This window comes from Neolamprologus multifasciatus, chromosome 18 (genome assembly GCF_963576455.1).
Source record: "Neolamprologus multifasciatus chromosome 18, fNeoMul1.2, whole genome shotgun sequence".
NCBI classification, from domain to species: domain Eukaryota; kingdom Metazoa; phylum Chordata; class Actinopteri; order Cichliformes; family Cichlidae; genus Neolamprologus; species Neolamprologus multifasciatus.
Window position 1 is genome coordinate 8,160,909 of NC_140456.1, and position 24,905 is coordinate 8,185,813.

The window sequence follows — 24,905 nt, forward strand, 5'->3', positions numbered from 1 at the left end:
AAACTCCAAAACACTTGCAAACTCCAAAACACATGCAAACTCCAAAACACTTGCAAACTCCAAAACACATGCAAACTCCAAAACACTTGCAAACTCCAAAACACATGCAAACTCCAAAACACTTGCAAACTCCAAAACACTTGCAAACTCCAAAACACATGCAAACTCCAAAACACTTGTAAACCCCAAAGCACATGCAAATTCCAAAACACAACGGAAGTGCTCCAGGACGCTAGGGGCAGTGTTGAGCTTTTGTTACCTAGTAACTACACAAGCCAGGATGTACCAATGACCGGATTTGGGGTCTGCAGCCTTAAAGTCCGCATTTTAAGGCCGATTACGTCACAGCGACACGACGAAGGCTGTCCCAATTCAAAGGCTGCTCGAAATGCGGCCCTCAAATGCGTCCTTAATTTCCCTGAATTTTAAGAATGGGTCGCTGTAGCCTTCATGGCCCAACATATCCCAGATTTCATAGCTCGCCTGTGGTGTGGATAATTTTGCCGAAAAAAACGGCTGAAGCGGAGCCGCCAAGAGTAAACTTTCAGAAGTAAGTACTGAATATTATGTCACTTATTTATGCGCAAATGTTTTTTATAATGAAGAACATTAAAACATTACTGTTGGCCACATGTCGGGAAAGTTATGTGACATTAGCGATGTTTGTACTAACTTGGTTTTAAAGCCTTTACTCCAAAATATACGCCGTTCAATAGTTGACTTTAATCTTACAGAGAATGTGATGATTTTATGGATAATTAAAGTCAGTCATATATCCACAAACACAACAGGCTGAAAGTCAGTGATGCTGCTCGGTTTGCAGTCCTGAATATGACGGCACAAGCAGGATTCACTGCACTGTTAATGTTAGCTATGTTATATTGCTGCCACCGTTCGGTGGTGTCGAGCCAAACGGACTTTAACGTGTGTTTGAACGAGCTGACGGTTCACTCGTTAAGCTGAAAGAAAGGTGCTTTAATCACAGGAGTCACACACGTGTCCACTGTACCATCTGGGAACTCTTCTTGTTTCGTAATAACACAGTCCTCCTTCTTTTGTGCTGTTTTGTAGCAGTGTATACACCTGAGGCTGTCACCTGTCTGTCTGTCCTGCACTCTCTCTCTTTTTCTTTCTCTCTGATTGTGTAATAAAAGTATGAACATGTATTTATAAGTTACATTTGTGTTTGAATCCTGCAGCTTATCACACATTTGATTTCCATGTGTGACAACTGCAAGTGTCCAGAGTGAGGACAGACTGAGGGACTCACTGCTGCACATCATCTGTGAGGCTTTGCACCCCTGATGATCCACCAGGACTCAGCAGTGTGTGAGGAAGAGGAGGAGGAAGAGCCAGCAGCAGCTGACAGATGGAGAGAATAGACAGACTGTTCCCTGTTTGTGAAGGACTGCTAGGAAAGTTTAACATAACTAATTGTCTGTCCTGAATCAGTCTTATTAGGTAATGTTCAAATAATTTTATCATTCCAGTGTTTGCAGTGTGGGAGAAAGTACTCAGGGCCTTCAAGTTACACACTATGAAAGGAAGAAACAAGTTTAATATTCAGAAACCTAAAGTATGTATCAGCAGCTGAATGGACCTAAAAATAAATGTTTGTTTCAGTTCTATGAAGCTTTGAGTATTTTGGATTAGTAGCAGTGCTGTGTTTGTTGCATCATATTGCTGTAATTGTTTATATGCTTTATATATTCTGAGGTAAGTTGATCTATAGTGTTACATCATATTCTATAATGATGCTATGTGTTTGTATACTTTCTGCCCAGTTTGACCCATTTAGCAGAAGTCAGCCTGTTTAAGGCTCTGATATATATTCTGTATGACTTAAAGCAGTTATGACATGGTCTGATTTTCTCACCCAATAAAGGAATATTCAATATATCAGTCTACTCTTCATTTTATCAGAAACAGTTATCACAGCTCATATAATTTCTTTTTACACACGTATGTAAGCAATGAGCCAAATTTAGTAATGCCAACATACTGAAGGAACAACATTTCTCTCTTATATATGATACACCTATATATGCACTGTCAAAGATACTTGTCTTTGAGTGAAGATTTAAGGTGATAAGACCTATAAATAACTGCAACTTGAATCTGTACTGTGGCTCAGTATTTGACACAGAGTTCATGTTCACTGCTGTAATAGCTAATAATGATTAATATAATAACTATAATATTGGCCATATTATATTTACATTACCAAAGTGATATGACTTTAGTCTCATGAACAACATTAGCTAATTGTTATTTACTAACTAATCTTAAATGACTGTTCAGTACAGAAATGAAGCCCAAAAATCATGTTTTACTGTCCTGTGGTCTCAACCTCAGATACTTATCAAATCACACAAAGCTCTTGTAGAAACAAACAAACAAATGAACAAAATATGTTTTCCTTCATTTCTGTCAAACAAAATTGTATGACACGTTTCCAGCGGTTAGTATCATGGTTGCTAGGCAACCTGGGAAGCGCGACAGAGACTAGACCGTCCCATACAGACAAACTTGCCGTTTATTTTGCAAATCGAGCTCAACACTGCCCCTAGCGTCCTGGAGCACTTCCGTTGTGTTTTGGAATTTGCATGTGCTTTGGGGTTTGCATGTGTTTTGGAGTTTGCATGTGTTTTGGAGTTTGCATGTGTTTTGGAGTTTGCAAGTGTTTTGGCGTTTGCATGTGTTTTGGAGTTTGCAAGTGTTTTGGAGTTTGCATGTGTTTTGGAGTTTGTATGTGTTTTGGAGTTTGCAAGTGTTTTGGAGTTTGTACGTGCTTTGTCTCTAGGGGCCACCGTAATTCAGCCACAGAATTTCAAAGACAGACTCAGGACTGCTCCGAAATCGAATCCAAATGACTTTGCAAAATTATTTATTGAATTGTAATTTTAAATGGTTTAAAAGCATGCAGAATAGCATATGTAGGCAAGAATATTTCTCCCTTTTTTATCAGGAAGCAAAGACAAAAAGGAAGAAAAACAAACAAACAGGGCAGAGTTCGGTGGTTGAATCATCCGTCCCCACCAATGACAAAACCAAATCTACGCCCTTGTGCATACATGTCCTGCATGCATGAGTTAACCTCTGGCTCATGCATGTTTTCATAAAAAAAATAAAAAACGAGTCCTTTTTGTTGCCTTTTTCATTTTTAGATCTTATTTATTTGCACGTGTCACATGGACAGTATCTTTTCCTTCTGTTTTCCAGCAAACAGCAGAGCAAGACGACTCCATCTGTGTGCATGTTGATCATTTTTTAAACACTGATTAGTGCGAACACAAATCATCCAATGTGTGACTACAAAGCAGAGGTGTCAGCCTCGATGACCTTGATATATTTCTAATTAAAACTTCTTATGTTTATTTCCCTGCTGAGTAGCACACAGACTGTACATGACCTACTCCTGGAATCATTTCTCTTGACAGTAAAGTAGCGTATATAAAAATATCCGCTCAGTTTCTGTGGAAAAAGCGTTCTGTCTGTCTGGAGTTTCTGACATCAAATGCTCTCGCAGGTCGTGAGCTGGATGTCTGTACAAGCCTGCACATCATATCGGCAGAGTCACAGTTTCTGAGCTGCATGGATCTGTCTGATCTCCACGTTATTTCACACGTGTCTGCTTCCGTGAGTCCTGCGATGGGAGGTGTGACTACACCTCTGGCTTCTGGTAGATAACTTCCCCTCAGGGTTGCTGTCATGCAGAGGTTTTGAATTATAAAACTAATCAGCATGAAATCCTGAAGCCTGCAGAGGTGCACAAAAAACAAGACAACCTAAACTATTTGAAATAAAAAGGAAAATAAAGCAGGTCTGTGGCTCTTCACTCCTCTCCACCAGGTGTGTCTCATTAGCAGGATATTCACGGGTGTGATTCATCACCTTAATTAAGGCTTTGTTGCAGTACAGTGCTCCGCTTCTATAACCCCACTGTGCACACTGCCTGCTGGCTCCATGATCAAAAAGCAGCCATTGTTGAAGTCATTAGTTACGTATTGTTTTGCTGCAACAGAACTGTAAAAAGCCCTGCCCTGGCCTATTTATGGGCTCAAATTGTGGTCATAAATATTTTGTACTTGTAAATTAGTTTTGTATTTGTAAATCAGGATTTGCATGTGTAAAAAGAATTTGTGTGTGCATAAAAAAGATTTGTGTGTGGACTTAGCCAAAAAATATGTGTGAAACTCTGCACTCAAGTTTCAAGTTACAAGTACGGATTTTGACCCTATTTTTCTTCCTTTCATCTGATTGGCCAATGTCATGTCAATCACAAATTTAACAATCCAATCACATGCACATTACACATACAAATCTTTTTTATGCACACACAAATTCTTTTTACACATACAAAACTGATTTGGAAGTACAAAATATTTATGACCACAATTTGAGCCCATACCTATTCTGGTATTTTTATACGCAGAAAATGTGAGTTTAAATGTCACATTCTTGACACTGTGGAGGAATTAAAATCTATGATAAATAAAATATATGAACTTCTGAGAATAAAACTAATCTCACAGAAAATGAGATTGAATCAAATATAAAGAATAAATACAGACTCTTCATAAAAGATGATCAACTTTCTGGGTCTGAGAACCGACTCTGATGTGGAAGTGTCTTAACCCTGCAGTCTTTCTAATGGCCTGCAGGGGGCAGAGCCAAAAGGCTGATTGGATACAGGCTTACTGGGAAAACAACCCTTTGACTTCATTGATCTGAGTGCTCAGGAAACAATTTCCTGATGAGTGTATGGTTTTTATTCCAAGTCTTATTTAATGCAATATGTGATTTATTTTGCAAATTATAGTCTACATTAGAGTAAAAAAGGACAATAAAGCCGGGTAGGTGTGCCTACTTAACTGGTACAACCCCAATTCCCACCCCCAAAAAAGGATCTTGTGTGAAATGTAAATAAGAGCTGAATGCAATGACTTGTAATGTTTAAACTTCGAACATTTCCAATTTTAAGACTGAACAAAATGTTACCACATTTTAAATTCGATTGCAGCAACGTCTCAAAAACGTTGGAATGGTGTTAACAAAGGTAATCAGTACCAAAAAGGAAACAGCTGGAAGAATATTCACAAGGTTAATTGGCAACAAGTCCCTAACATGATTGGGCTTAAAAAGAGCAACAAAGTTTCTCAAAAGTACAGATGGGCAGACACCCATCATTCCACCAAAAATGGATCTACAAATTATGGAAAAGCTTCAGAATAATGCTCAACAAAAATGTGGAAAGTTTGAACATCTCATCATCTATACGACATATCATCCAAAGATTCAGAGAATCTGGGGAAATCTCTGTGAGCAAGGAGATGCAAAATGGATCTTTGGGCCCTCGAGCCCCAGTACATAAAAACAAGCATGAGTGTGTCATGGAAATCGGTGCGTTTCAGGAAATCCTCCAGAAACTATGAGGGAAGTGGGAGGACAGGGGTAAAGACAGTTCATTGTGCCACCAAAAAAGAAGTTTCAAGCTTTACCGTGAAGAAAAAGAAGCCATATGTGAATATGATCCCATCGCTATCTTCCGTGGACTGTTACTCATTTGAAATGGACGTGTGGCAAAGTGGAAAACTGTTCTGTGGTCAGAAAAACAAAACAAAAAACCCCAAACAAGCCAAAATGTCAAATTCTTACAATTCATGGATGCTGCACCTTCTTGAGTGAAGAAGAGGGACGAGGGTTCTCAGCTCTTGGTCCAAAAGAGGATGGGGTGCATATATTAGTGTCTGTGGAATTGGCAGCTTACACATCGTGCGAGACACAAACACTGCTATAAATTTTAAAGAAATATATGCTCTCATCCAGATGTCTTTTTCAGGGAGAGGCTTTTATACTTCACGAAGTTAATGCTAAACCACATACTGCACCTTTATTACAACAGCATGACTTCATATAGAGGAGTCTGGGTATCTGCAGTCCAGACCTTTCATCAGCTGAACAAAATCTGAAACAATCATGAAACCAAATATTTGACGCAGCGACTGAGGACTGTTGACTACCTGTCAGACAAGAATAGGACACCATTCCTCTCCCAAAGGTCAGCTGGTCTCCACAGTTCCCAGATGTTTACCGATCACTAAAAGACAGGTAGATGATTATGAGCATGCACCGTTTTGTTTCTCACTCACAGATCCAAACAGCAAAATAGCAAAACTGGAAATCCTCAGCTAGAGTATTTAATAACCAGCTGATGATGTCACAATGGCCATGTCCATCTGCTGCTGAGTTTTAAAAAATGGTCCTACCCAGCCCTCTGTGTTGTGATGCGGTGATATCAGTGGTCACTAAAATGCATGAAAAAGTGCAAAATCAACAAAGAACGAAGCTTTAGAGTATCTCTTATTTGAGGTCTTTAATTCAGTTAGACGCCAACAGTACTGACTCAAAGGTAAACCTCCACATCCCAGTTCATAATTTTATTTCTCAGGTCTGTTGGTTACACAATGATCACACAATAGTGATTTCTCCCTTGCATCATATATATTTTTAACACTCCAGGCGTACTTATATTTACTATTTTTACAATATATTGCTATTTAATTCATTCATTCATGAATCCATCCACCCTCCCCACTCACATGCACACGCACAAACACTGTACAATATCGTTAATTTGTTTTGCCCCCCCCAAGATGATGTTCTGCCCACTGTTAGATGATTGGAAAGGTGGCGTTCAGATGCAATACCGGAGGCGATAACCTTTATGTGTTCAGAGGACCTTGGTCCTGTTTCTCAGCAAGAAAATACAGAGAAGCAGATTCAAAGAGAGGGGGAACGATCCACTTAAACTAAATGTAAAAAAAGAAAAACTAAACAAACAAAATTAAAAAAACAACAACAACAAAAAATATTCTTCCCTCCTCTTCTTGTTCCAGCGTCAGCATGTTTCACCTTTTCTGTCCGAGGGTAAAGAGTCCACAGTTTGGTTTCCTTCTGTTGGTTCCTCAGTGTGGTTCATACAGGAGTGACTATACAGGTAATGAGATTTACAGTACAGTACATACAAGCTGCACCCAGCATCATAAACCTCCAACACTGCTGCCTCATCTGTAAATACAGCCTCCTGGACCTGCTGCTGCTCCTTTGGCCTCAGTCAGTCTGTGCAGTAGTTCAGGCTTGCTTGGCCCAGTAAGTAATAATAGTTTTAGGAATCCAGTGATAGGACAGAAGGACGCCACCTTTGCAGTAAAGTGGCACAAATACAGCTGCGGGAGAAAACGAGACTGAAAAGTGCAAAGAGTCCAAACTTTTTGGTCGATAATTATGGATTTTTTCATCGTATATTTTCGGTTGGCTTTGTTGGTCTAAGATTTTGAAGATCGGAGAAGTCAGCGACCAGAGAAGCCAGGTTGGTAAGAGTTCAGGATAAGCTGGCCCAGACCGGGGCAGGGTGAGGCTGGGCCGGGTCGACCCGAGCCGGGCCTGCCACGCTGGGTTAGGAAGAGCTCTGCACTGGGAGAGGAAAAGAAGAAGAAGAAAAAAAAAAGAGAAGCTCATCCTGTAGCATCTACCTTCCAAAAATGCTCTCATACTCTAGCAGTATAAGCTCTACAATCTGGTTCTGATACACCATGTGGACCGCCATGTTCCACGTCTCCGTTTCAGGCCGCAGCAGCGTGGGGCCGAATACAATGGCGACGCTCTGGGTTGTCATACGGTTCTCCTCGCCGTAGTCAATCACTCTGGAAAAACAAGAGTAAAATAAACCCATTGTCAGTTATTTACCGTGCAAGATAATATGGAAGCCAAAGAGTACTCAGTACTCATTTGTTAATTAACTGAGCAGTCATCAAGTAGATCAATCTTTTTTATTTTCTTCCATTATTTAACACCTTTGAGTTTGCTCATGTTGAGAATGAAGCCCTCTTATGATTGAATATGATTTTTTTTAATATTTAACTTTTGTTTTTCTAGGAGGGGAAAAAAATCAATCAGGGAAAAATCAATAACATGGTGTGCTGCTCTTACTTCCTGAGGTGTTTGAAGAGAGCCTGCATGGTGTCGTGGTTGGGTTTGGGCAGCTGTCTGACCAGCTCTTTGATCGATTGAACTCGATGCTTGTGGTCAGATATTTCTGCAGAACAAAAGACAAAATCCATCAAAGTCTGGATCCATCACAAAGTTACACCAGCTCACCAGCACAACATCCAACATATCTTTACTTTCAGTGAGACAATGATGAGAAAAAGTGCACTTCAGTTCACTGAAACTGATTTTTAAAGCGTTTTCAGAGAGAGGTTTGGCGACTGCAGCTGACCCTGCTGTCTTTACAGACCCTTACAGTAAATACAGATGAGTCCCTGGATAAAAACCCAGGAGCTGTAGTCCTTGACTGAGTTTGGGGCTTTGCTGTTTGGGTGCTGTGAACCAGCTGTTTAAAAAGTTAACAGGATTCCACTTAAGGGATACTACAGTGACACTGCATTTATTTACAGATACAGAGACACATACTGATGGCGCTGACAAAGTCGTTGAAGAGACTGTAGGTGAAGAGGGGCTCCGGCAGCTCTCTGAATAACATCTTCAGGGCTCCTGTGGTCACGTGGATGTCCTCCCACTTCCCGTCTGACAGATTCACCTTCTCATCTGGTGACAAATACATGTGAACACCCCTTAAGTATTTTATTGAGAATAAAAGAAAGGAATTCAAGTCAAAGTATCTTGTATAACACTGTATGTAAAATATTATGTTCATCTATGACCTGAATTAAGCAGTTTTAGCTTTCTCTTCCTATCTGTTTAGCTTTTGTCTGGTTGGTTTGAGCAAAAGGTCGATGGAGCTTCTAGAGAGCTGTGTGCTTGGAACATCAACACCATAAAAATCATAGGGTTGAAAAAAAAAGTGAAAATGAGCTCCATTTGGCTGATAGGGATTACCAGATTACCTGCTGTACTTCTAATGTAGAACTTTGACAATATTTAACATGACTTTAAACAAATATTTATTTTAAAAAATAAGAATATTTAATGCTTTTTAAAGTGTTGTTCCATAAATAGGTGATGCATCACACATCAAATCGTGTTTTTAAAATCGTGTTAAAAGCTCTTTAACTGATTATTATTACAAAAAAGTAAGTTTTGAATATTTTTTGGCTTTACTTTTCATTTTTACTCCATTATTCACTTCAGTGGTATCTCTGCAATTAATGGCAGAGGCAGTTTCACTTACCGTGATTGATAGCAAAGCGGAGTTTCTGTATGACTGCCAGGTTCCCGCTAACTCTGTACAGCCCGTCTACCGACAGACCTGCAGGGATCAACACCAGTTTATTAGTATCTGTAAGTTAACCTTAAAGTCTGAGTAGCAGAAAAGCACAATCAGCTAAAAGGAGACCACAGTCGCACCTTATTTCAGTAGGCAGTAAACCTCACCTTTCTTTTATGACAGGCAGGAAAACAGAGACTAGAATGATTTTCTCTTAACAGCAAAGTTACTCACCGTTGTTCTCCACATTGTCAATGCACATTTTGACAAAGTTCGGCACCGTGGTGTTCTCCCTTTGACACAAACTGGAAAGAGCGCAGCCAAACACCTGATCTGGAGACAGAAAATAAAGAACGGTACTTCAGTGCTTTTAGTTTTTATTAGAGGTTAAGGTACAGAAGGCGAAAACGAATCATAAATTCCTGATTTATGTGTGAAAACTGGACTCTGATGTCTTAAGCCAAAAGTCTTAACAGTAAAATAAATAACAAGAAACGCACCAAAGCACACGTGATGCATCCAAATGTACAGCTCTAATTAACTTTAAACGGCAAGTGGTGGCTAAAAAAGCACTGATGTGTGCCTCTTTACTGCTGTCATCTATCAGCTACATTTCCAAACCTTTGCTGCTTGTAACATCTTTTCAACTTTCCACAGAAGAAATGAAACCAAAAACATCGGAAACAACACCGAGTGTTGCTGTTGTTTCTTTGGCACCTTTAATGTATCCCTTGTCCTTGACGGTCTGAAGGGTGGGACGGCCGGTCAGGAGCTTCTTCAGCTTGTGCTTGGTCTTCTTCTGCTCGGCGGAGTCCATGCTGGTTGAGGGCTTCATGGCTGTGGAGGAGACACGAGACAGGACGGTGTTATCCACCATTCGTCTCAGCACGCTGATCGCCATGATGTTTTGGAGGAGTGAAACTGATAAGCTATTGTTTTATAGGGTAAGGAGGGCAGATGAGGTTACTGAGGCCTTTGACCAAATAGGCTTGTTGTTGTACTTTGTGCTTCCACTCATGTATCCCTTCCGCTCTTTGTTAGAGGAGTCATGCATATTAGTCATTTACTGCTACTGTAAATATTTGGCATGTGATGATTTGTGCCTACTTTCAGTCATTTTTAGTCACGTTTTATTTCTCGAATCCCACCCTGAATGAATGAATCCCACCATTTAACAGCATGCACACCTTTGGCTTTCTTGGAGTCTCTGCGGTCTTTCTCTTTGTCATGTTTCTCCGCACCAGGCGACTCGGGCATGTCCGCCTCTATGGGGTCATCAGACTCACTGGCCTAATACACACAGGAAAAAAATACACACACAAGGAAATAAGATACAACCGCTTGTAAAAGTCTCAAAAGGTGCTCTTTGGCCTCTGGAAAGAAAACAATAAACGCTCCATCTTCTCAGTTTAATTTTCACGCTACTCTGCTTTTATGTAGCTTTGAAGTGTTTATTTCCCTTACAGTTGCTGGTTGTAGGTTTTCCATAAATGTGAAATTGCGTTTCATTCAGACCATAAAACCTATTGTTGGTTAACGTTTTCCCTCAGTGGGTAAAAATGAGCAGCTGCTGTTTAGTTTGTGCTCAGAGCAAAAAGGTAACTGTGACACAGCAGTCCTCTTTGTTTCTCTTATCAGTCACCCGCACAAAGTCAAACCTGGACGTATTCCTTCATGCTGAACCACAAATCTTCTCACTGCAGATGATTTAAAATTGACGTTATTCTGTTTGAAACAGATGGAAACTATATTGACAGAGTGAAGGTGTTGCTGCTCACATGGTTGCCGATGGTGTCCTGCAGCGCCTTGAACCAATCGTTGACGATGATGTCGTTTTCTGACTGGATCAGCAGGTCTGTGCCCTGACGAGTCTTCAGCTGCAGAGAGGCACAAATCATTTTTCTCATAAACATTTTGAGTTTGTGAGTGCAGCACTGACTACTGACTAAATCACAAAACATCCGAATCCACCGGAGCGATTTCTATAGTTTATTCTCTAAACATTTTACAATAACTGCTGGATGTCCTGCATATAAGAAATTGTGAGACCCACCAGAGAAGCTTAAACCAGGAAAAACCTGTTATACTTCATAACTGAGAAATATTAACATGACTCAATGCTTTCTCCACCTGAATATGAAACATTTACTTCAATCAACCAAGCCGTCATAATCTGCAGTAACATACATGTTACTGTTTCAGTAACTGTCTGTGTTTGTTTTGTCATTTCTGTATTTAGATGCTTTAGCAACTCACTGGGGACAGCAGAGGAAAGTTATAAAACAAATTATAGCCAAATCTTGCACGTTTACATGGCACAGCCAAGCACTAACGTTAAACAACATGCACAATCGCTTTTCGATACAATAAACAGAAATAAAAGCTCAGGAGTAAGTGCTGGATTTTTTTGTTTCTAAACAGTCTGTGATGGCTTTTTGTTCCTTTCTCATGTTTTCAACGTTTGTTCATCAAGTAAAAAATGTGTTTATTTCATCTGTAAATAACGCTACTAACTAGAGTAGGACGATATGACCAAAAATATTTATCACAATATACATATGAAAATTTGCAATAACGATATAACTGACGATATAATTGACACTAGACAAAATACTGCTGTTTTTATGTGCATTAAAGTTGTATAAAAATGTAACAGTGCAAATTCCTTGCTGAAAGTTTAACCAAAAGTCATTTCCAGTGGAAACTGGCCGACATATCCTCAGCATAATCATGTATAATATCCTCAAAACTTAAAAAGAGGTTATACACACACAATACGGTAATATTATGTTGAAGCGCAGTACGTATCACTCCGCGAGGCTCCTCCCTACGATAGCCGTAATGCTCCGACAATCCATCAAGCGGTGCGGGTTCGTAGCTTAGCAAAGTCGTACTAAAACATTTGACAGATTTTCAAGCGCCGTGTACGACATAAAATCGTTTCGAGGTCAGTAAACACAACCAGAATTCATACATAAGGCACACGGGATTATAAGGGGCACTGTCGATTTTCAGGAAAAATCAAAGGATTGATTTTAAGTGTGCCGTATTTTCCAAACAACACGGTAATAACGACGGCCCGCTAGCATGCGCTACCAAAAATAGTGCTTTGTTGTGTATCCGAGGGACGAAAGCCAAACCAGTTCCACACCAGTGAAGTTGCAGCATTTTTACAAACCAATTCTGGTTCATCCGTTTCATTCAACTATCCGCTTTCGCTCTTCTCATTCTGCGTCGCCGCCATGCTTTTTCCGCCATGTGCGTATGTAAACAAAGGCACTGCGCATGCGCGTTTTACCCATATTCTATTGCGATATTTCATTTTCCTATCGCTGCCCAAAATTACACCGGTATTACCGTGAACGGTATGATATAGCCCAGCCCTACTACTAACTTTCTCATGTTTAAAAGAAATTTTGATTTCAACGCTGTAGCTTTTTCAATAGTTGAAGTTCTTTAAAATGTTTGCACAGATGTATAATATGACAGAGGCGAACAAGAGATTTTGGTCTACAGTTAATAGATTATCATTTTGTATTCAAAATCAAAATACATGTAAACAGTGACGCCTCATAAAAAGCGATAAAAGCAAAAGACTGGATGTTATTTAAAATCTCCCTCACCTCTATAACGTGCTTCTTGCTGGACTTGTCTTTGGAAGCCCATTCCACTGAGCCGCCCTTCAGATCCACTGTGAACTCTGGTTTCGACTGACCGCCTCCAAACTGGACAGAGACAGAAAAGCAATCATATTAACAAACAGAGGGCCTGCTTATATACAGTGGTCTCCTTTTTCTTTGATTGTTGAACCATGCAACAGCTCACATCAAAGAAAAGAAAAAGTCAAATGATAATGGTGCGCACGTCAGTCAAGTTTCTGCCCAACTGTAAAATTTTCTTAGCTTTTAAAGTTTGAGGAAGAAAACAGAAGAATAGTTTCAGTCGAGGCCAAACACTTAATGTATTTTCAGCTTTTTCCTTGCAAGTGTATTAGATGTGGTCGTCCTAGTTGCCTACTCAGTGCTCTGCTGCCTAATTTACTGCTGAAAACAAAGGCTTAAATATGCACTTCCCTTCAAAGGAAGACAAGAAATAACATTTAAAATGTCCAACTGCCTTTACAACAATGAGCCCCCCAAAAAAGCCCTGTGTGACAGAGTAAAGAGAGTAAAGTGCCCATCACCACCTAAATCAGTACTAGGGACTCGATGTAATTGCACACACTTTACTTCAGTATTTTCTTTTCTTGCCACACCAGGTGCCTTCACCCTTCAGCCAATCAGCTGACGAGACTGATGAGACTTTTTGATAGTAGAGTTTAAAAAAAAAAAAAAATCAAAACAATAAGAAAAACAAACAAAAAAACATGCATTTGATCCAAATTCACATGCATATAAAACGTAACTCCAGTGATTGATCTGTAGTCTTCCTGTGTGCTAAACAAAAACAAAAAAATGACAAAATCCACCTTTCTGTAGCACTCGTTTCACATCAGGAGCTCATAAACCAAAGGCAGTCTAGAAAAGTCTAAAAAAACTACATCTAAAACTCAAGGTAATCCTGCTTGTGTGTGAAATCAATAACTGTGATGCCCTGCAGATCTCCATCCCAGTTTTCCATTTCTAACCAAACAACTCTATGATTAAATTAAATCTACATCCTGTTTGTCAACTCAAACAGTAAAAATACATCAAGTCAACCCAGAAATCAGCAAGTAATGACAGCAATATTGTCCCTTTTTTTGAGTCATGCCAGTGAATATTAGTCAGAGCATGACAGACAGCAGGAAGATGGCATGCAGAGAAGTAGGAAGAGTTGGAAGCACGCATAAGGAAGGAGGAAGAACATACAGAGGAGGCTCGGTTGAGCCTTGAGCAGCCAAAGGAGACATCAGGTCGTTTCTTAGCTGACGGCCTCCAGTTACTCAACAGTGACAGGAGCAAGTCAGGGAAGTAGCCACTCTGATAGTATGGCTGAACAGAGGGATGGAGGGAGGAATGAAAGAAAAGGATGATGGGAGGATGAGGCCAAAGGTAAAGAGATGGAGGCATGGAAAGAAAAGGACACATACAGAAGAGAGAATATTCAACTCCCCCTCAGTGACCTAACAAACAGCCTGAAAAATGTTGTGCAAATTTTGAAGAGATGGGGTTTATATAATAACCCCAGATGCAGGGGAATAAGTACAGAATACAGATTATGAAGCAACACTTGAACCTAAATGTTAACAGGAGGCATGCTTAATTAATTCAGAAGTTTAACCCGTCACTGATTTTCTTAACCACTAGCTAACTATATCCAACAGGTAAGGGAACAGTTAGCAGCCAGGCTGCCCTTGAGACCGAGATAACAGAAACCAGATAGTCATCCAATACAAAAGCTTAAATGCACACAGTGTTTCTTAACACTCCTACATCTGCCCTTCAGATCAAAGGAACTGACCTGCACTATAAATAAGCAGAACGACCTTTCCACTGAGATTGACCTTTTTCAGGCCTCACTGAGTTAGTGAGACTTCACCAAAAGGAGAGGTTACCTCCAAAATATTCCATAATGTATGAAGTTATGGACTGTGTTAACAAAGCTGCAATCAAAATTGAACTGTACATAATGAAAAGGATACTGCTGCGCATATATCTAATCATGAAAGTCGGTGTTCGATACAGGCTGTGTCAGAAGCGTAAGAAAGTGAACTCAGATGACGAAGTCACTGAAGGAGGTCTTTCAATGCAACAGAGCAGCAGAGCCACATTAGTAACTCTTTTTAATGGTCTTTAATGTTCACAAAACAGTGTGTGGCTCTGTTTTGATACGAAACGACAGCTTTTAATGGCAGCAAGTTTCTATCACTCACCCAGCTAGTTCCACCTCCCTGTCCTTTGGCAAACAGGAGCGTTGAACCTTGGAGGACGGTCCAGGAAGAAGTCCAGTTCTTCCTGTAATGGATGTAAATAATAATAACAACAACAAAAAACATACTTCATGTACTTTAAACATGTGCTGAGATTAGAGACAACTACATCATGTACATGCAAGACAGAAAAGAACTGGAGAAACATTCACGGGATCGTTTCTATTGTTAATTTACTGAGAGTACTTAACTGCCTCCTTTTTTGTTTTTCAACCTTTTCTTTTGTCCTCTACTCATCTAACAGGGTAAAAGACTGACATAGTCACTTTAACATCACCCACAAGTTTATGAAGTCTAGTTTTAAAGTCTTGAGATAAGCATCGTTGCCATCAGCATCACCATCTTGCTTTTGAAGCGAATGTGATGAACAAGGGGTGGGTCTAAATGTGAAACCGGCTGGCCCATCAGAAACAAAGTAGTATAACCTGGATACGTCCTTTCTGACCCTTAGAATGACCAGCATGTACCAAACAGACCTGTATGACCTGAGGAGTGACTGAGGACATTAACTCATCTGGAAAATGTTTACTGAGGTGAAATGTATGAGCCGATTTCTCGTATACTTCGATAGGATCTTAAGTCTTTTTGCAGCCTTTTATTAGCTATCCTCCTTGTGGCTAATAAAAAGAATGCAGATTCAGGTTCTTCTACATTTGCTTCACTTTTCATAGCAAGAAGCTACGTCCATTTAATTTTTTTTTTTTCTAATGGCGTCTATAGCCTGTATTTCAACTGGTGTAACAAAATAATTTCCAAAATATTGGAAAAACAGTATTGTGTGTCATGCTGCATTGTTTGGAATTTATAAAGAAAAAAAGTAATGACAGCATGCATCAATCTTTAAGTCAGTCAGTTTATCATTACAAAGAAACCCTAATGTGGTAAATAAAAGAAAAAAATAAAACATGACAGCACATCTGCATGGGCTAAACGCATTACATCAGCGTCGCATAGCAGGCTGTGATACTCATATTCATATGGGAAGAAGTTCAAAAAAGCTTCTAAGATAGACTACCGTGCCCTGGATGACTCAGAACCTACACAGACAGGCTGTGAAATATTTGACAGTAAAGAGATGTCCTAGCAGCAGCATGGTGTCCAGAGACTACAGAACGTCAAACATTCAATAATGATGGGCAAAATAACCTCTGCTGAGCAGGTAGGTCCTTTATTCAACTTCCTTTCACAAAAAGTGAGAGCAAAGGATACCGCTGACTGACATTACAGGGTTGGTAAATACTTTCAAGGGTTACCTAGGCAACTGGAGTCTGACCAACCATCAGCCACAAAGTACTACATAAGTTAATTGTTTCCAGTGTGAACCCTCTTTGAGAAGGCAGATTAATTTGGACAAATTGTGGCCTTTTTTTAACAACACAATGATTCCTGGTGGAACCTAGAGGGAAATGTGCAAAAAAGCATTTATTATTATTTTTTAAATCATGAGGGGACTAGCCTAATAAGAGAGACCCTCTGCTGTGCTGATAATAATACTGAGTCAGTATTACTCACTGGGGTTGGATTTTCTCTATAGTTCAATTGTCCTATCATGCCCCTGCGGCACTGCTGCCATGGCGGCAGAGAGGGTCAATGTACACCTAATAAGAGTAGTGATATCCAGCCTCCATAATGCACAACGTGTAAGTGACAAACAGGAGCGCCGGGTGTTATGAAACATTTACACACTGACAAACAGTACAATGTTGACTGATTTGGCTGACCACGATTATTTGATGTAGTGGTAGAGATATCAGCTGAAGAGCTAAAATGGTGTTAAGTCACAACATTAGCTCGTTCTGTAGTTTAGTTCTACTAAATAATTCAGTTTTTTTCACTGTGTAAAATATTTCACTTGTCTCTCCTACAGTCTTCATTGCACCATTATCACACACAGCAGAGTCGTTCACCAACAAAAATAAAAGAGACGAGTTAAACGAGTACCTCTGCAAATACATTGTCTCCTGAAGCTCCATTTAAAAAGCAGATAAATAAATCCAACAGTCATAAATAGGCATCAGCTTTTTCACACACACTAACGTCAAAGGACTGAAAAGTCCAGGTACGAACCGGTTTACATGCAAGCCCACATCTGTGTCACAAATGTTGGTTATATGTGGAGACATGACCTGAAACTATGGCGAGGCAGCTTCAGTTTATTTTTAATCTCATATAATGAAATTCATTTATGGGGAATGGAGAAATTGATTGGCAAACTGATCAATCCCTTTAACCATAATCATCATGCTACTTACTACTACTTACCGCACTTTCTTGCCATTTTCAGTGATCTTTGTCACATTCAGAATTCCACATTTTTCAGATGGCTGCAGAGGGAAAAAATAAATACACAGTTTTAACATTGATTAATTTTGATAATTCCCACAAAAAGAGCCAGAGAGAGATACTTGTTTAATCTTGGTTGCTACTGCCGTAAAAAAACACCACCACCACCAAACATTCCACCACCAGAATAATAACAGCCTTCAGCTTGGAGGCAAAAAATCCAAAAAACTACTATACCACTTTTCTGAAAGGCAGAATTGAATGAATGAAAATGTATTAGAATAAACTAACGTTAAAACTACTTGTGCAACATTCAGACAAACAAGGTGATTTTTGGTGAATTAACCAACTCAGGAAAACAATTTCTGACAATATAAACACTTCTGTGTGATTAACCAAGGTCAAGAAATGCTTTTATAATCCACAGTGCTGCTTATTAACAGGATTTCCTACACAGGTTTAAGGTATTTGTTCAATTGGACTTTAGTTTTCCTTCAGGATGTTGAGCTTCTTTTATTTAACTGGGACAAAGACCTGTGCAGGAAACCTGCCATACAACATGTGTCACCATCCAACAATCTGAGACCACGTTAAATCCCTGCAGGATGTGACGAAGGTGAGGTTAGTGGTGAGTACTAACAGAGGCGGGGGGCTTGGGAGACGAAGGGCAGGAGTCAGAGTCAGGAGAGGGGGGCTTGAGACCCAAAGGAGCGTCCTGGTCAGGAGACAGGGATGAAAAAAAGAAACAATGTCAAATGGGCTAACAAAAGAAGGTTAATGAGAAAATGATGCAAGGTTAAGGAGACACGGACAACTGAAAGAGGGTGATGGTAATTAGCAGTGAGATTATAATGTGTGTCTAGTACCTGTGTGTTTTCCAGGAGACACAAAAGGATTATTAATTAAGATGCGGATGCAACTACAGTTTCTATGAGGTTTCATGCAGCTATAACTACTTCACGTTCAGGCTAATCGGTACATTTTAAAGACAATCATCCAACATTGCTGCAAAAGTCCAGTTTGTGATTAATACAAATTATTTAAATTAAAAATAAAATCAACAGAGTTAGAAAGGAGGTTTAATAATCACTCCGGTTGTGTGATTACGGTCATGCAGGCTGAAGGAACAGACACTGACTTGGTGTTTGTATGGATGTGGGCGTGCAGAGCCTGATCGGAAACGCCTGGTTTTTAACAGCCGCTGCAAAGCAATCAGTCTACAACTGAAAATCTCTTAACTCAACAAATATCTCGGTCTATTTTTAAATCCAGGCGCAGCAGGAAACCTTAAGGATAAGTAAGGTGCATAAGACTAACAGTACAATTTGTTGTATAGGGGTGTCAGACCTTGTCAGCTGGGTCCTGGACGTAGGCGCTATGTCTCCACTTGGTCAGGACGATGGGCTCCACATTTCTTCTGTCTAGACTGCGGGTCTTTGGAGCATCCCCAGAGGGTTGGGGAGGGGAGTGGTTGTACTTCATTGAAGAAACAAAGAATTGCATGACTTCAGTATACCCATAAAACCATTTTTTCCTTAACAACAACAACAAAAAAAAGCCCTTGCAATAATATATTAAATTATTAGGTGCAGCAGAGGTGTCGCAACTATTCTCTAGTTATCTCTTGTCGCATTGAAATATGAAGCTTTACCGCCCCATCGCGTGTGGTCCATCCTGTGCGGTTGTGCAGCACGTACACTGTGCTCACCTGTACGACACGTCAGTACGCCATTAATTCTCATCGCTCGACTGTTTAAGCGTCTCACCTTTGGCAGCTCCCATTCTGACCTGGAGCCATCTGCACTGTAGTAATAAGGTCTTCCCTGGTCATCAACGTGCTTTAACCACTGAGCAGACACACCGGAGAAAAATCATTCAGTGGTTTGAATCCTAAAAATGTATTTTATTTATATATTAATTTTCAGCCTTCTGTTATATTGTCTTGATTGAGATTTTATTAATTTATTTTCTGAGTAGATTTGACCTAATTGGGTTTCCTTTTAGTTACACATAAAAGCCATTAAAACAAATTATGACAATAAGAAAATAATAGTTAAAAGTGTGTATAGTTTGGTATCATCATAGTTTCCTTGTTAACAGGAAACATTTGTGCTGTGCCCCCCAAGCAGAACTTTCCTGCAAATCAAATCAAAACCTGCTCCCATGTGCAGTCCCAGAAACCCCCTGCAGTAAAGACAGATTGGAGCGGTGCAGCCGGTACCTTCTCGTTAGTATAGTCACTGACGTACAGCGTGTGACCGTACTCGTCCATCTCCTCGGACCAACCACGTGGCGGCGAGCCATATTGGCTGTCTGACTGGCTAGAGTAGGTAGAGTAGGTACTGAAGCAGGTGTCCTCCGATGACAGAGGCTGCAGTCGACCAATAGAAAGCGAGAGAAAGGGGAGGAAAGACGGCGAGAGCGAGAGAGGGGTGGTCTGCCATTTGTTTAAAAAGAGAAAGAGACAGGAGAGGGCAAATTTCACCACAGCGTTGGAGAGAAGAAAAGACAGTCATGCACCCAGAAACAATAAATCATCAGTAAAACACCCAACATCAGTTTGATTCAGTACAGAGACCCAGAAACGTCAACAGAGCGCTAAAAATGTTCATGCTTGATTTTGGCCAGTGATGAAGGCAGCTCCCGCACTGTGGCACAGAACAGATTAGGGGACAGTGCCTGCTTTGGGCCTGCAGGTGGCAGTGTGGTGCAGTCATTTAATGAAACAGAGGCTGAGTCAGTATTAGAGATGACTCAGGGGTATGTGGTACCTCACTAGCGCGTTTATGTGTGTGAGCTGATTATAAAAATAGTCATTCACTGTTGATCAGCTGTAGTCATCTCATTTGAACTGAAATACAGCATTGTGGACTTTTACTCATAGCTTTTCGAGGACAAATCATTCTGTTGTTGCGTCAGAAAGAAAACAAGAACTTTCATTATCTCCGAGATATATTCTGTCTGATAATCCAAATCTCCCAAAACAATCTGGCGGGGCTGAAAGAGCAATTTTGCAGTTGCCTCCATCTGTCTACGCGTATAGCAATGTGAGTGAGAAGACAGCCACAATATGTGATGAAGTACTGCCACGGCATATTTGTTTTCAGTTTAATATTTGTCTCTGACTCATGCTCTGACGCTGGGTGAGTATATATGAACAACTTCTGTGTACAAGCGGGTTTATGTAACTGTGTGCTTGTGAGAACCAGTTTGACTTTGTCAACATTTTTGCAACATCAAGTAATTAATGGCTTACCTGTTCGAAGGTTTAACAGTAACATTTCCGAGTTCATGTTGTTATAAAAATTGATGCGATAACAATTGGGACTTAATTTAAATTAAAGAATTTAATATAATATAAACTTTGTCAGAAGAGCTGTATAAAGGCTGGCTGCACCTGCTTTATTTTAATGCTTATTTAAAAGGGACAGTGCATATTAATTATGCAGTGATTGATCAGAGGCTTACATGTGTGGGAAAAAAAAAGGAAAAGGACCGGACCCTTTATGATCTCTACTTAGCACTTCTCAGATTCTTACAGCCTGCATTATTACCTGACTTGTAGACTGCTGTCTACTATGTTTCTGCTGATTTTCAAGATAAAAATACATAAAATGAAAAAAGTATTGATTTCTGTAACGTTTGTAATAGCTATCTAAAGCATTTTTACAGTACCAATGATGTGATGGGAAATTTCACGTTACTTTTATGTGCTCTTGCTGGGTGTTAAACAATTTGAACTTGCTCCAAACATTTTGATCATCTTACAGGCTTACTCATAGTCCAAGCAGCTGCTTATATTTCTATTTGTTACTGTTTACCAAAATATCTATGGTTACCAAAGTGTCATATATTGCATTTGCAAATCAGACTGGATTCAATGAAACTGCTGCACATTTCACAGCAACACAACTCATTATTAAAATGTATTGTTATCCATCATTTCACATATTAAGCATTTAAAATGATGTACATAAATATATCATCTGTAAATATAATTTGGTAGTTTGAGACTGTCTCCATGTCCAACACAAACTGTATTGGTTCATTTCTTAGCATTAACTTGTATTGTCTACTTTTCATTCTAATTTGATGACTTGACTGTGACCCAGCTCACACTCACTCCATGTTTTCATGCCTCAGTTTCTTATTTTTCTCAGAGAGCCGATCCTCAGATTTCTGCACAACCACCATGGAAATGCAGTAACGACACTGACATGCACAGAGGTGCCTGCATGAAAGGACCCTCTCTGTGAGATGTGCACCATAAAATGGTTTCTTTGATATTAGGGGGGGGGGGGGGGGGGGGGGGAGTAATGTTATGTTTTTATATTTATTCACGAGGCTATGTCACTGCTTGTTAAAACTCAAAGTAATGCATCCTGATACTAGGGCACATGGCTCAGGAAAAGGCAACCCAAAAGTGTTGCCAATGCTCGCGATACTTCACGAACCTCCACTACGGTAAATTGCGTTTACCTCTGAGCTCTCTCCGGTGCTGTGGCTCTCTCCTTGCAAGTTTCTGGTGCTATTGTCCCTGGTTCGAGGTGGCTTCCAGGTCCTCTCCTGGGTGGTGCGATTGTAGTAGAAGTGCCTACCATTCTGGTCCTTATGGGTCTCCCATTCTCCAACCACATGGAGCGGGGAGCCAGAGGGCAGAGGGGGCTGGGTAGACTGGGTGATCTTCAGTTCCTGGAGGTTGCTGTAGACGGGTGACTCGGGGCGGCCTTGGCCAGAAGACACAGTCTAAGGAAGGGAAAAAAGAAAGAGGGAACTGTGATTCATCTGTGACCGGATGTTACATAAAAGTTCCTGGACAGTGAGTGAAGGGGCATGATGTAAAATATTCACAGCTTTCAGGCTGTAAATCACCAGCTGCACGCACAAGCTGGTAGATATTTTCATTTGAAACCTTTTAGAACAGCACGTACATCAAACAGCTCACCCCCACACTCCATTCCTACAGAGTTTCACATGAAGTCAATCATTTAATCTTCACAGTAGATTTGAGGTTTACTCTACTCTCTCAGCTGCACTGGAGCATTGAGTGACTGACTAAAGTTAGAGAGAAATTACAAGCTCTACTTCAAGGCTTTGTGAGCCGTGGAGGAGCAGATCATTGAATGAACTTGGAGAAGGACAAGGGAAGGAAGTTGCTGCTGTTATACAACCGGGAGTGGCAATAACCCATGTCAGGTAGAAAAGAGGAAGTTAAACTAGCTCAAGATGCATCCTAAACACTGGGATGAGAGTTTGTCCAACCTCATCTGAACAACTCTGAACACAGAGAAGGACTGTTACTGGTTACTGGCAAACCCTAATGTGTTGATTGACATTTTTACTTAAAAACTAACTGGATAACTGCTAACGATAGGAATTCCTTTTAAACTTGCATTGTCCCCCCCGTACAGATTCAGAAGAAGAAGTTTCTGCAGACAGTGAAAAATGATACTGGCTGGACTGAGCTATTCAAGTTCACAAGGAAAATATGAGTTACGTTTCAGATCCTGTTTTAATTTCAACATGCAGCAATCAGGTCATGATACTTATACACTTACAAAAATGTTCCTGTATAACAAGCTGGAAAACCTGACCAACCATGACTCAAATGTTTTTAAGGGTGAGTCTGTAACCGTCACTTTAACCAGTGGCAAACATGATTACAACTCTAACCTCCTAAGAACATAAAATATGGTGATATTCAAGTGCCATGTGAACAAGAGAGCTCCTGTTCAGTCAAAGAAGAACATTTCTATTGCTGTGTAGTACAGCTCTGCTCTAATGACAGAGCATCCTTTAAAACCCAGATGAACCAGTGATCCAGTCAATGGGCTTCTTGTCATGATTATTTCATGTTGGCATTACAAAGAAGGAGCGCGGCTGCAGAGCGACAGGGCAGAGAGAGGCATGAATAATGCCAGTGCCCTGAGGCCTCCCAACGTTGGCTCTGTGATGTTTTTATTGCATGGGAATCAATGGGGATGAAATATGCAGGAGCCAAGCAAACAGCTGGATGTACCAAGGAGAACTTGATATTCAATAGAAGTGCTAGCTGTTCAATACAGTATCACAGCACCACAATATACATACTGTATCTTATTATATAATTTAAACAGTTTCATCCCTCTATTTGTGAAAACATTTCACAGAAGTCCAAATTTTCTTTAAAAGTTTCTGACCACGCGGGTTATCAAGCAAAGCTCTAGATTTCAAAGTTACAGCCAGCATTCAGTAGAAAGCCTCTGCAATGCTGAGAAAATTTACACCCATTAATTAAAATGCACGACAAATTACCTCCAGTGGTTGACAAATAGTAAATACGTCATCCTCTTCATGGACTGAAATGGCTTGCGAAAAACGTTTCATCAAACGGATCACTGCCATCGTCACTGTTTAGTATTTTGAGTGATTTGATTGAAGCTGTCAGTCTGCTTTACTGCATGCAGCGTGCAACACTGGTGACTGTTCTGTGGTCTTCCTGCATAATGCTGCACAAACATGTGATTTAGTGCATGGATCTGTGAAAGGGGAAGTCCTGGTAGTCAATCGACCGTTAAAAAGCCACAGAGGTGGTCGCCCACTTCAGTTTTGGCCACGAAAAACACAGTTTCCTTAAGGCTGCTCGGAAATTTAAGCTTAAGTGGAAAAAAAGACAACTCTGCGAATTCAACAAAGCAGTGTTGTTTTGTTTTTTTCTACCAGCAGTACAGCAACAAGCCACATGCGATCCATGCATAGGTAAAAAAAAAAGGCTATTTTCCTTGATACACAGCAACTATCATGTCTCAGTGCCTTAAGTGCATTTATTTTGTTTCATTTGTTTAATTGAAGCTGGAACAAACGTTCTTTGGCAGGCCAGAGTCTTCTTTGTTATTATAGGCTTTTGCAATCAAACGAAGGTGGATATTTAGATGATGGTGATTTTTGTCATTTCTGATTATATGTGATATACATCCACATCCTTTCACTGCTATTACCTTCATGTAAATGACTATATGCGTGTAACACTCTGCATACTCCATCAAATCTGTGCAGGACAAGTAGACACTTTATTATATTGTATTACTGCCAGACCAAAGGGTTGTATTTTTAAAAGAGATGAGAAGATGAAGATGAGTTTGTTTTTGTATCAATTCTGTAAAAACACAAGAATAAAAATCCCCTTCATGCCTGTACTAATCTGACCATCTCAGCAGTACAGAAAAGCTGTATATGCTCTATCAAATAGACCCCTATTATGTAACTAAAGTCATTACTGCCAGGTTGGCTCATTAAAAATGCACAGGGAGTCTCTTAACTCTGTTAAAGCAGCAGTATATTCCTGAGCAGCTGGTGCTGGACATCTGGTGTTATCAGACTGACCAGCTAATCAATACGGAGCTCTGAAGCCACTGAACATTAAGCGGTTGACCTCTCAGTATGAGGAAGCTGCTCTCTTTGTCAGTACACTGTGATTTAAGTACAGGTTTCAATGGAGTCAGG

At 40.1% G+C, this 24,905-nt stretch overlaps 1 protein-coding gene across 8 annotated transcripts in view; it reads right to left on the bottom strand.

Annotated features, from left to right (window-relative positions):
- Positions 1-6,357: 6,357 nt before the first annotated feature.
- Positions 6,358-24,905, bottom strand: part of LOC146497281 (rho GTPase-activating protein 12-like) — a 65,390-nt gene continuing 46,842 nt past the window's right edge. For 2 of the 8 annotated variants that reach the window (XM_085141744.1, XM_085141743.1), the window contains exons 3-19: positions 21,903-22,169; positions 19,645-19,860; positions 19,190-19,270; positions 18,771-18,899; positions 18,562-18,624; positions 18,064-18,138; positions 17,403-17,464; positions 15,084-15,165; positions 12,853-12,954; positions 11,008-11,106; positions 10,417-10,519; positions 9,947-10,066; positions 9,464-9,562; positions 9,194-9,271; positions 8,476-8,610; positions 7,993-8,098; positions 6,358-7,706 (exon numbers count right to left, since the gene is read on the bottom strand). In XM_085141744.1, coding sequence (XP_084997870.1) covers positions 7,532-7,706; positions 7,993-8,098; positions 8,476-8,610; positions 9,194-9,271; positions 9,464-9,562; positions 9,947-10,066; positions 10,417-10,519; positions 11,008-11,106; positions 12,853-12,954; positions 15,084-15,165; positions 17,403-17,464; positions 18,064-18,138; positions 18,562-18,624; positions 18,771-18,899; positions 19,190-19,270; positions 19,645-19,860; positions 21,903-22,169 — 1,992 coding nt within the window. In that variant the 3' untranslated portion in view covers positions 6,358-7,531. Of the gene's footprint in view, positions 7,707-7,992; positions 8,099-8,475; positions 8,611-9,193; positions 9,272-9,463; positions 9,563-9,946; positions 10,067-10,416; positions 10,520-11,007; positions 11,107-12,852; positions 12,955-14,079; positions 14,203-15,083; positions 15,166-17,402; positions 17,465-18,063; positions 18,139-18,561; positions 18,625-18,770; positions 18,900-19,189; positions 19,271-19,644; positions 19,861-21,902; positions 22,170-24,905 lie in introns of all 8 variants that reach the window. The other 6 variants (XM_085141751.1, XM_085141748.1, XM_085141746.1 and 3 more) reach the window with 6 other exon arrangements.